A 12,468-nucleotide genomic window follows, 5' to 3' on the forward strand; every position below is an offset into this window, starting at 1 on the left:
CTGAGTAACAGCTGGATGTAATCCTTTGAACTTGGATGAGAAACCTGTGTTCTCCAGACACAACTCCAGCAAATTTCCAACGTTCCTTGAAGCACTGAGATTTCAGCTCCAGAAGAGTCACCCTGTGTCCTGAGGTGTGCCTGTGACCTGGCACCACTGTCGCTAGTCTTCGACAATGGCACAGAAAGCAAGAAGTCAAAGAAGTCTGGGGAGAGGGAAATGCCTGACCTGAGAAACTCTAAAATGAAAAACTGATATTGATCCATGACAAAATTCTTGAGTACTTTGAAATGTGAGCAAGCAAGCAAGCTCCCTAGGAGTCAGAATTGGTTTAGGAAGAAAACCTTATGTCAAAATAAATTTCATGTATTTTCTTTATGAAGAAAGATGGAAAAGGGAGAGTTGGGGAAAAACAAACAAGGACAGCTTGTGAAAGAGAATGCGAGAGGAGGGGAAGGAGGAGGAAAGAACCTCTGGAAGGAAGTTACAAAGTGCTAACGAGTCTAGGAATTGGGGAGAGTAATAACTGTTTTCAAAATCTAGAGCCCTGTTGTGAGGAAGAGACAGTTAGACTTATTCTAGAGAAATAAAAGAAAGCAAAATCAGGACCAATAAGGGAAGGTTATGGGAAGAAAGACTATGATTCGATTTCCAAAAGATCTTCATAATGTTTTAGGCTGCTGAATAAAAATTGGCTTCAGTGGTCCGGGCGCGATGGCTCACGCCTGTAATCCCAGCATTTTGGGAGGCCGAGGAGGGCGGATCATGAGGTCACGAGATTGAGACCATCCTGGCTAACACGGTGAAATCCGGTCTCTACTAAAAATACAAAAAATTAGCCGGGCATGGTGGTGGGTGCCTGTAGTCCCAGCTACTTGGGAGGCTGAGGCAGGATAATGGCATGAACCTGGGAGGCGGAGTTTACAGTGAGCTGAGATTGCGCCACTGTACTCCAGCCCGGGTGACAGAGCGAGACTCCATCTCAAAAAAAAAAAAAAAAAAAAAAAAATTGGCTCCAGTGAACCTCATGGCTGGAACTGTTCAAGCTACGACCCACTGACCACCTTCTTGAGTGTCTGCAGACTGGTTGTCTTCACTGGCTAGGAAATAAGTGATGTTAAGTTTCCTTCTAACTCACAGATTCTGGCATCACTTAGCCCTGATTTGCCGTCCCACATTGTCAAGCTTCCTTCCACACCCAAACACTGTGTAGCTTTGGCCTCTTGTCCCAGGCTAATAAGCCCTGTGGTTTTCAGATTTCATCTTCTAGCCTGACTGTGATATGTAGGCACCAACATGCACACATCTATCCTAGTGGTTGCAGAAGACAAAATAATGTATTCTCAGCCTCCAGTCACATTTCTTTTATGGAGTCCCACTTGTTCCTGAGTTTCTCAATGAACCAGGCCAACATTCAGGGACTCTCACAGCCTCTTTTCCTCTCGACTCCTCTTTTTTAGTGTTGTTCTTTTTAATTTAAGGATGGTTCATTGAATTTTAAGTTTTAAAATTATTCTTTAATCAACATATAATAATTGTACATTTATAGGGTACAGTGTAATATTCCAACCCATGTATGCAACACGTAATGATCAAATAAGGGTAATGCCCTCTTTATCAGACTCACAATTTAGAACACACACAGAACCAGCCAAGCAAGAGGCTGGCTTATGATGCTAAAGTTTACCGCTGTTACTAATAAACCAACTATGTAACTCATATCAAGGGATCATTAGGTGTTTACATGCCTCTGTGGATCCAGGAGAACTCACTCCCCAAAGAGACTTTCTTCCTATCCCTCCTTCGTCACCAGTGTGTCCCCAAGTGAGGCAGAGGCTTTCCTGGGAGACAGGGAAAATGAGAATTCTCTAGGGCACTGGGGCTCGTAACAAAGAACTTGGTGAGCAGTGGTTCTGGCTACCTCATTTTTCTCCCATCAGGCCTCCTGACCAGCCAGTAAGACTTCTTACTCACTCTGATTCACTGTCACATCCAGAGCTTGTTTGCTCTTTGCAGAGGAGGAGGAAAGAGGCACAATTCTGGGCTCAGAGGAGAGCTTGGCAGGGTGGCAGGATCATAGAGCATTAAACAGGTACAGAGGAGAAGACATGGCTGGGAACCCCTGCCAGATTCCTGCATCTTCCCCAAAACATATAACAGCCCTAATCTGTGCACAGCTATACCTACAAATCTTAAAATATACTCAGGGGCCTCAGCCTCTATGTCTCTCTTACTGCTTCACCTGAGTGCATAGTGTGCTGTGAATGTGAAGGCAAGTGGGACTGTAACAGAGCATACACCAATCTCATCACTGTAAGAAAATTCAAATTTACAAAGTAGACCAATAAGCAGAGATTGCATGCAACACCAAAGGTTTCTTCTGCCTTTATGAAAACACTCCCTGAAATATAAGACATTTCCAAGTGGACATGTGTGTTTACAAATCAGTACCTACCTAATTCTAAAGTCAGGTGGTAGGGATTTACTTAACACTGAATTTTTATAAGCCATGGCCAGGCAAGAAGTAAGATATTGCATCTTGGCAATGGCGTTAAGTGTTCCTCCAGGAGAGGATTCGATTTACAGAAATTCGATTTACATCGCACCCTTGTAGAAACACACCAGCAGTGCACAACCAACACATACAGAATTTGCTGTGGGTGCATTGTTTCAGGAAGATCCATCTGTGGCTTCCTCCCACTCAGGGTTCCCCGGAGCCTAAGCACAGATGGAAAACTCTTGTGGAAAGAGAGAACGAATGACAGGGTCTTTGAGGGAAATGGGTCAGCCTCCAGCCTTCTGAGGCCTGTCTTCTGCATCTCAAAGACCTACCGGGCTGCCTAAAGAAAGAAGGACAAAGAGCCCCAGTGACAACCCGAGACACTGTTTCTCTCAGAGCATTAAGTAGCCCAGGCTCAGTGATTTATTTCATTAAATAATTATCATTAATGGACAGGTTCCCTGTCTTATTGGTTGAGTGCTGGCTCTTCCTCGTATCAGTTATGTGACACCCTCTAAAACTCAGTGTCCTCATCTGTTATATAAGTGTACAAATAGCAGACCCTTGTGGGGTTCTTACTGGGATAATTTTAATTAATGTTAATAAAGTACTTAGTAAAATGTGCATATGATGAGCATTTAACATATGTTAGCTACTAGTATTCATTAATGTCATTAATATCTCATAGTACAGAGAGAATGCTTTCTTTCCCTAAGTTAAATATAAATTTTGACCAACTATTTTTTATTTTTTCAGACCATCTATTTTCTTTGTCACTTTACTCTTTTCTTCCCATGGGAGAATTGGGGAGATTGGCGAGAGCCTGCTGTTTTCATCCATATTTCTCAATACTGTGTAGAGTTCATGGATTGAGACCCCAGCTCACAAAAGGCCCTTGTCTCTTGGACATTCAAGCCCTGCAATGGGAAACGCTTCTCATCATCTCCCCCTCCTCACAGTCAGCTCACTTGGCAGAGCTGTCCCTCTGAGGTTTCTGGCCTGTCCCATCCCCACAATCCAGTGATGGCTTCTCTAGTTGCTTCACTTAGGATTAGGCAAACCAATCTGATGGACAAACCCAGCTGACTTTAGTTTGGGGCAAAGGCAGGATTGTAGGACTGGCATTGCCAGCTCTGACTCAGGTCCAAGCTGTCGTCTGCAGCCCAACTTATCTTCAGTTCCTTGTGAACAGACTCAGCTGTTTCTACTCCCAGAGGGGAAGATGGTAACTGGCATGGGAGCCAAGCTCCTCTCACCCAGACTTTTTACTATACCACAGGCCTCGCCCACTTCTAATCCTTTGCATACGTGGGTCTTCCTGGAAAGCAGAACTCTCTGAGGCCTGGGCTCTGTCTCCTTCAGGGTGTGTCCCCAGCCCTTGTAGAGTGGCCAACACATACAAATCCTGGATAAACACGGGCTGAATGAAGAAACACCCCACCCTGTGCCACTCACTGTTCTAAGCTCCATATATTGAAATGCTTTTCTTGTGGGATATGTGGGAAGCTCTGGGGTGAGAGAAATGTGGCAGAAGCTGAATAAAGAAAAAAATATTGAGAATCCTTGACCTAGAAAAAGCTATTCTCTTAAAGAGAGAGAGAAAAAAAGACCATATGACTAGACAGCGTCCCTGTCGGCCTGCACCTGTGTCGTGACAGTTTCTGGATGAAGTCTACCTCACTCCTTTCTACACACACACACATCTCTAAGAAGCAATTCATTCATGAATAAAATTAATTATTTCTAGAAGCAAAATTTAATCCTCTTTTCCTCTGCCTGACTGACTCAAGATCTCTTACCAAATCTCATCTGAAAACAAAACTGATCTTCCCTTCCCCCCTTGGCCATCCTGAATGCTCCCTTCATTTCTTCCAAATTTTTATTTTCACATTTTCTCTTCACAAATCAACTTTGCAATCTTATCTCAAGCCAGGGTGGCTAACCTGGGTATAGCCCCCAAAGACATGGGAAAATGTGTGGCAAGAGCCATTGTGTCCTGGGGATGCTTGGGACTGGCATCCTAAGAATTCATTCTGACACAGCATCCATAGACCAAATCTGTCCATCAAACACTGAGAATGTATTAAATGTCTTCTTTCTAGCATTTGAGGTGATGCATCCCAATGTGTTTTCTGATGTGTATGCTGTCACTCAAACTGGACTGCTAATCTCCCAGAAATCAGTAGTATCCTGTTTTGTCTGTCTTTCGTATTCTGCTATAGTGCCTAGAATAATGCATTGAACGAAGGAGATGCTCCATAAATACTTGAGAGAGGATCAAGTGTGCAAAATATGGTGTGGTAACCTTACCCTGAATCCAATTGCTCGAGCATAAATGATGTCAATTTTTATTTGAACCAGTAGTCTAACAGGACCTTAAAGTACTATGTACCATCTCCTCACCAGTTGAGAATTCACGCTTCATTTTTCCAAAGCAGAAATGTAAGAAGTTGCTTTTGGTCCTAATTTCCCTACACATGCAGTGATTTTTACTTCATTTTACTTACCCCTAATGCTAGAAAATGACATGCCTCTTCAGGTGAGAGTCTTTTTTTTTTTTAATTGCACCCTGGAAGAAATCAGTGTCTAAGAGACACTTTTGGCATTTCAGAGAGACAAAATATGGCATAAATAACCAGTGGGGAAGAACAGGGAAAGGAGAGGCATCACCATGCACTTCTTGACATGGGACTGGCTGCTCAGTTCCTAAACCACATCTAGTGCTCCCATGACTTTGGTTACACTGCTCCTGTATCTACACCACCATTCCACAAGCCTCCACCTGGAATCTCCAGTCATCCATCGGTTTTTGCCTATGTGTTACCTTTTATTCCAGCTTTCCTTGACCTTTCTGTGCAGAGCAATCTAGCACTTGCTTACTTATCTGTGAGTGCCATCAGATCAAGAACCCTGTCCACCTTGTTTATAGTCTATTATCAGAATCTAGTGCAATAATAAGCACCAAGCTGGCCCTCAAAAATGGGTGTTGAATGAATGACTATGTCTCTATATATGTTCTAGAATTATAGTTGTTTGTTTATGTAAAATTTCTCCTTGCTCCAAGACAGCAGAATGCTTTTTTATTCAGTTATTTGTATGCACATAAGAGGGTTCCATATAGGTCTGCTGCACTGATGTGGTATGTTGTTTCTATGCCAGAAGTGGAAATAGAATTCTGCCCAAAGATAAGGACATGCTGGGCTCGTCGTCCAGATACTTCTGGGTTAAAATTCCTTGGGCGGAAGGCCTAAGATGCCTTGTGCTGCGTCTGCTATTTAGGTTAGGTATTTATGTTACAGGACCTGTGTGTTTAGGCAGTACTGGACTCTTCGCTAAAGCAACCTCTAAACATTTTGTTCTGTCCCTCTCCTACCTTCTCACCCCTGTGGACTGAGAAATAGTGCCTGTAACCAGAACTGCAGGCTCATTGTTGCCATATTGCCTCTAATTTTGCTCTAATTTAAATCACAATACCAGTTTGTATACCGTTCCTTCATCTCCTTCCACGTCAAGAAACTCCCTCATGGTCAAAACGCAAACCCGGTGAAAAGTTCAGAGATCAACAATTTTACTTTGGGCCTGGTGGTTTATGCGGAAGAGCTAACCTCCTTCCTTTTTCCCATCCACCTGAGAACTACAACTTCCCTTCTGGAGCCCTGAAGCCGCGTGATAATGTAGCCTTTCTCTACTTCAGTGGCTGTAATGCACACCTCGGAAATCACTGGGATTTACCCAGGCAGACTGAAGTTGTCTTTGGTTGCCATTTATTTATGTGGACTGTGATCTCTTAATTGGAGATGGTGCCTCTCCCAGGGTTCGCTGTTTATCCAAATCAGTATTTGTTAGTCAGAGAGACGTGGTCCGGATGATAAATCAGCTCTGGAGCTCCTCCTGTGATTGCTTCCACAGCTGCTATCTGCCTCCTCACTTCCCCATCTCCCGGGAGGCACCCACAGGCTGCTTCTAGGCCCTCCAGCCTTTTCTGCTGTTCAACTTTTCTCCAAGCTGCGGTACCTACTCTTATGAGTTCATATGTCTTGGCACTAATAACTCCTAGATTTACCCGCTCTGGATTCCTATTTTATTTTATTTGCAATGCCTCCTGTAAATAGTCTCGCTGCTGCAAATGCCTCATGGGGGATGCTGTCTTTCCAGTACACGTTCTGTGCTTCTCCACCCTCTTCATTTTTGCTCCCCTCTCCATCTCCAAATACTTAGTATAGACAAGTGCAGTACTCCTCAAGCTCTGATGCCATCTTGTTCACCTGGGGATCCTGTTAAAATGCAGATTTTCATTCCTTAGGTCTGGGGAGAGGCCTGACGTTCTGGATTTTTAATAAGCTCTCAGGTGATGCTAATGCTGGTGGTCCAAAGACTACACTTTGAGCATGCTGTGAGGTTGGTCAGCAAAATTTACAAGGTTGCCAAAAATTGGGTGAGCACTTCCTTCACGTCTAAGCTATTGACAAGTCTTCTTTTTTATCCTGATGGATTCCAGATATTCTTTCTTAGGGTTGTTGCTCTGGTGCCTTGTTTACTGCCTCATTCACCAATCACCTGATTCTATCCCTGGTAGCCCTACAGCTTCTTAGTGTTCAGTTTCATTCTACAAATCTGCATACATATCCCACAATATGATAAGACTATGATGTCCCTTTTAGTCAATAAAGATATGTATTTAATTCTATTTTGTTTTGACTTCTAACATGTGGCTTCTAATGTATCCCCAGACCATCCCTTTCCAAAAAGAGGTAGCTAGAAATAGATGTGATAATGACTAAGGTCAATATTTTGGAATTCCATTCAGCATTGCTTTCCTCCCAACCACTCATCGTTCTATTTGATTTCCAACTTTCTCTCTCAATGTTAATGTATTCTTTCCGAGTTTTAAGTGTTTCATCATAGTGGCTTGGATTTTGTCCAATCCCATGATTATCTCTCTATTAAAATCTTAATACAAAAAAGGAATAAAAAAAAACAGACTGCTCATTACTTTGATTTGTAGCAAAGAGAGAATGGAACATCACCACTAGATTGTTTCGAGAAACCATATTTACATTTGCATCAGCTCAATTTAGGTGCCTGATTAGGTGCGTGTTATGATGAAGATGCACTTACCAGTCAAAGGGAGGTGGCGTGGTCTAGAGTAATGAGCAGGAGACTTCAAGTCAGGAGCCCTGAGTGCTATTTCTGGCTGTGACTGGCTACCTCTCTGACCTTGAACAAGTGCATTTCACATGCCTTAGACCCTAGTAGCCCATCGTAAGGCTGCTGTGAAAAGTTGGTCTCTAAGCGTTTATTGCAGTGGGGGCTATGGAGTGGAGCAAGGTATGGGGAGCCCGGAAGTCACACATGGAACTGGAGACAGGACCTCTGTTCTTCTAGCTCTTACCATGAGCCTATTAAGAGATGGATCTGAGAAGGAGGCTAATAGATCAGATCTTGTTTTGACAAGGCTCAAAGACATGCTGAGAGGTTGGTCAATATTCAATTTACAAGATTGTTCAAAAATTGGGTGAAATGCCCAAGCCCATCCTGTTATCTAGGAGGGCTTAACCAGAGTGCATATTGTCTCTGTTCTCTTCATGGTGTATCCTAAGACTATGCTTTTCATCCCTGGGACAAAGGAGCCTGCAGTCACCGGCCACTGGAGGACATGCCTAAGAAAGGCCTGCTCAGTGAGCCATCCTTAACTTTAGACACAAGGGCTTGACCTATGGCAACTTTAACATATGCTGGAAACCATCTTGCTCCCTCTGGTAGCCCACAAGGCCAGTAAGAGTGTGCCCCAGAGAAGATCCAATTATTCTTCAGTTGAGTTCCCCTCCCAGCAAAGAGATGAATTGAAGAGTAAAGGTTAACACGCTTTAAAAAGGAAAGCAAGAGAACAGTGTTCCCCCTTCTAATATAGGCTGTCGAATGCTACGCCCTCAGCAGACATTAAAGCAAAGAACACCTATGATTCTTACCTCATTATCCTTCCTGCATAGGCTAATTTTTAGAGAACAACCTAATAAAAATTGGCAGTATTTATTAAGCACTATCCTAAGTGCCTACATCAAATACTTCATTTAATTTTCACCTTAATCCATTAGATAGGCACTATTACTGTCCCCACTTTACAAATAGGAAAATTGAGGAACAAGAAAACTATGTAATTTGCCCGATATTAATACAGGTAGAAAGTTGCAGCTCCAGGATTAGAACCCAGGTCACCTGGCTCCAGGACCTTCATTCTTAAGCACCTATGTCTGTATGAATACAAATTTGTAATGAAGAGAGCAACAATCTCTGGAGGCCCGTGATTAGAGAGGCTGCAGCTATTCTAGAATGACTAGTCATCTCAAAGTTAGAGCATACTCCAACATCCTAATAAGAATAGGTGTAATTTGTAGTTTAATGTTAGAAACTTGCTGTACAATTGTTTTGATCTGTTCAACAGGTGGAAGAGAAGGAGGGTCTCTTTACTATGAAACCTTCAAGTGATTCTGCACCAAATATACTGACCCCCTTGAATCATAGTTTTATTATTCTCTACCACAGTGCATCCGCTTATAAATGGAAGACACATGCGGCTACTATCTGATTTCCATGCCCCAAAAGCTTCCTTAAAGGGTGAAACAAAACATTAATTCTGTTTGAGACCCCGTATTTCCCCTTCAATGCATTTCTGATATTCTCTGTTGTTTTTTTTTTTTTTTCCTCTTTCTACTCTTCTGGATTATGGGAGAGAAATTTGAGGATGACTGTCGATGTATGTTTTACCAGTTTTCTTTGACCTGCTTTAGTCAATCCAGCAAGGTCCTAAATTTGCCAGAGGAAATTGCCACTAGAAACAAAGTGGGAAGGGACAAAAATGAATTCCCACTGGAATAATGTAGAGCCCTACAAGTGCCCATGAGCCACCATTTTGCTTCATCACTAAAGGCAAAACTCGAGGAATGCTCCTGAAGCAGCGGTGTGTGACTATCCTCTCTCTGCCCCACCAAAAGGTCACAAATCAGAATACTACACTCCTGTCAGAATGACTGGTTACTGTTTCCTCAAGTACAGGTTCATGTGCAATAACTGACCCCAGAGAAACAGAATGGCACAGTGTAAGAGCTTGTCACATTAAATGATCAGAAAACCATTACCAACTGATAGAACAGTTGATGGTGCAGAAATGATTACAGACACTCCCCGTGGGCCAACTCAGAGCTGCCGCCCAGGCGCTAAGTGGCTACCAGGCTGTCCGGAAGAAAACTCTCCTGAGGGGATAAGGAAGCTGAGAGTTTGTTCCCTCTAGTTTCTACAGCTCCTTGAAGTGGAGAGTGGTGTTAGGACTCCCAGCCTGACTTCAATTCCAATACACTTTTTAAAAATTATTTTTGGTGATAACAGTGCTTCTGTGAGATTTGGGATAAACTAAAAAGTCTAAGGTAAATTAAATCTTATTTTACTGGACTGGAGGGATTCTCTGCTTAAGCACATTCTAGAGTGGATTTTCTGATTTTTTTGAAAGATTGAAAAAAATTCTTTAATAAAGGGAAGGCCACCCTGAATTTGCCATCTAGAAAGTGTAGGGAGGCATCTTTGAGATTCTTAGGTGTTTACTGACAGCTGAGTTAACCCTCTACTCTGTTCCTCTTCTACTCATCTGCTTTTACCTGAGCAGGTGTAAACTCAGCCCCTCCCAGCCTGAGTTGGTGCTCTCTGCTTCGGTGATGCTATGTGAATTTCTGCCGTGGCCCTTGGAAGATGGCAAGGGCCAGAGTCACCAAAGCAGGGAGTGTGAACTTCAGTCTCTTCCAGGACCAGACTGCATCTAAGCACAGTGGGAGAAAAATGGCCTGAAAGGAGAGCTGGGTAGGTGATTCCTAAGAGTAGGATTTTGTTTCTATGAATCTCTGGGTCCACAAAGTACCAGCCCCTCAAATATCTCTGACCTTGCTCCTTTGTCTGCGCCCAAGTGTGGGAATTTTGAAGCAGGTGAATGGCCTCTATAAATGGCCACCGTTTTACCATTTGGGAATCTTCTGACACTGTACTGAATACTCTTAAAACAGTACTTCTGCGACCCCTTACTAATCTAAACTGGTTGCCTCGTTACTGCAGATGTTAAAAAAGAACTCCCAGAAAAAAGAAAATGTCTCTAAATATATTTTCAGAACCCAGACTCTGCAATCTGCCTACTTGCGAGCTAATCCTGGCTCCACTATTCACTAGCTTTGTGCCCTTCAGCAAGTTGCTTAACTTCTTTGGGCCTCAATTTCCCCATCTGTAAAATGGGGAGAATAACTGTTCTTCCAACATAGGGTTGGAGTTACTTTATATAAGGCATGCAAGTTGATAAATCTAGCAAGAGGTCCAAAAACATTAGTGTGTTCATATGACTAGAAATGCATATGCCAATATGTTAACAACAGGAAACTTTAGTTGCCAAAAGAATGGATGGTTTTGTGTTTCTGTTTCCTTTTGTGCTTTTTCATGTTTTTTCTTTTTGCATGAAAAACTAATTTTAATTAGAAAATAAGTATCTTTGAACAAAGAAACAAAATCAGCAAGGCTCCCAGGGTTATCTAAAGATACAGGTAAGGGGAAAAATGGCAAGGGGGCAAGTGGACAGAGGGATCAAAGAGAATTTTGAGTTCACTGGTGCACTGTGGGAGCCCTGGAGGTGAGCACGTGGAGGAGCACTCTATTTTTGAAGTGCAGGTCCAGCAGCCAGGAATATGTGCCTGGCTTATTCCACCTGATGATGGATTAGGCAGGTCTCAGGAGTCTGACTTTCAGCTCTGATGCTTCTGGGGATGGGCCTAAAGGGCCTAACCCCTTTTTCCCACAAGGCCTGCGGAGCCTGGGGTGTTGACAAGGGTAAGGACAGGTTTGTTCCTGACCCTGCAGGGCTCCCCAGACCTCTAAGGCAGGAGCTGGAGCTGCCCTTCCTTTGTTTGCATGTTTAAGTAATTACAACTCATGAAATTAACTAACCCATTAGTTAAAACCTGGCCCCAGCATTCGACTCTGACCTCCTATGGCAGCCTGGGCCACACGCTGACTCCATGCTGCCTGATTTGTCCTCAATTTATAAGCAGCACAACCTATAAATAGAAACCCTTTTGCTAAGTTCCCCAGGAGGCATCAGCAGGTTTTCCAGCCTGTGTGTGTTTTCTTCTTTCTTTTTTTAAAAACTAACATGGTAGGCTTATTTTCCCTGCCTGGTGTTCCTCCAGCTTTCACCTCTAGCTCAGTTTGAGGGCATTCCAGCCTGCTTAGGGGTTTGGGCCAGCACACCAGCAGGGCCTGTGCAGGTTGGGTTCTTAGGGAAGCCCCTGTCTCAGTGGAGGCCCCCACTTACCTATAAATCCTGTACCTGGTGGTGAAACCCTGGCGGTACCGCTCCATGAAGTCAGCATACTCCTGAGCACGGTGGAAGGGGCCCCGGTCTGTGAGCAGCCAGTCCAGGGGATGCTGCCCAGCTACGGAGGCATGCTGCTCGGGGACCACAGCAGCCGCCGTGGCTGAGACAGCCAACACCCAGCCAGGCAGGCCCAGTGCCAGCAGGGCTGTCCATGGGGCCACCACCGGCCTAAGCCCTCTAAACAGAGTGCCACACTGCCACCTCATGCTTCTCCCGGGCGGTTGGTTTCTTCATTCTCTCGCCACGCTCTCCCGCTCCGTGCTGCTCCTCCAGGGCTCAGAGCTAGAAAAGTACAAAACGCATTGTCATTTGAGCACCCTGTTACCCCATGGGCCTGTGAGCATCACACATAATTGGGTTGGGCCCATTCCGGAAATCCTTTATGCTAGTAACATAACTTCGTTCTCGGCATTTAGCTAAGTGCTTGAGGTACATCATTTCATTTAATCCTTAAAACCAACCTGTGAGGAAACACTATTGCCATGATTTCACAGATAAGAAGATGAGGCTTAGAGAGAAACTTAAGAAAGTTGCTTAAGTTCACACAGCTATTAAGTGGTAAAAC

General features: G+C 43.7%; 1 protein-coding gene across 3 annotated transcripts in view; it reads right to left on the minus strand.

Moving 5' to 3' along the window:
• BRINP2 (BMP/retinoic acid inducible neural specific 2) overlaps positions 1 to 12,468 on the minus strand; it is a 114,405-nt gene that overhangs the window by 43,354 nt on the left and 58,583 nt on the right. For all 3 annotated transcript variants that reach the window (XM_004027953.5, XM_019027031.3, XM_055377943.2), the window contains one exon: positions 11,841 to 12,185. In XM_004027953.5, the coding sequence (XP_004028002.1) occupies positions 11,841 to 12,109 (269 nt within the window). In that variant the 5' untranslated portion in view covers positions 12,110 to 12,185. The remainder of the gene's footprint in view (positions 1 to 11,840; positions 12,186 to 12,468) is intronic.

The sequence above is a fragment of the Gorilla gorilla genome, chromosome 1 (genome assembly GCF_029281585.2).
Source record: "Gorilla gorilla gorilla isolate KB3781 chromosome 1, NHGRI_mGorGor1-v2.1_pri, whole genome shotgun sequence".
Classification (NCBI taxonomy): Eukaryota; Metazoa; Chordata; class Mammalia; order Primates; family Hominidae; genus Gorilla; species Gorilla gorilla.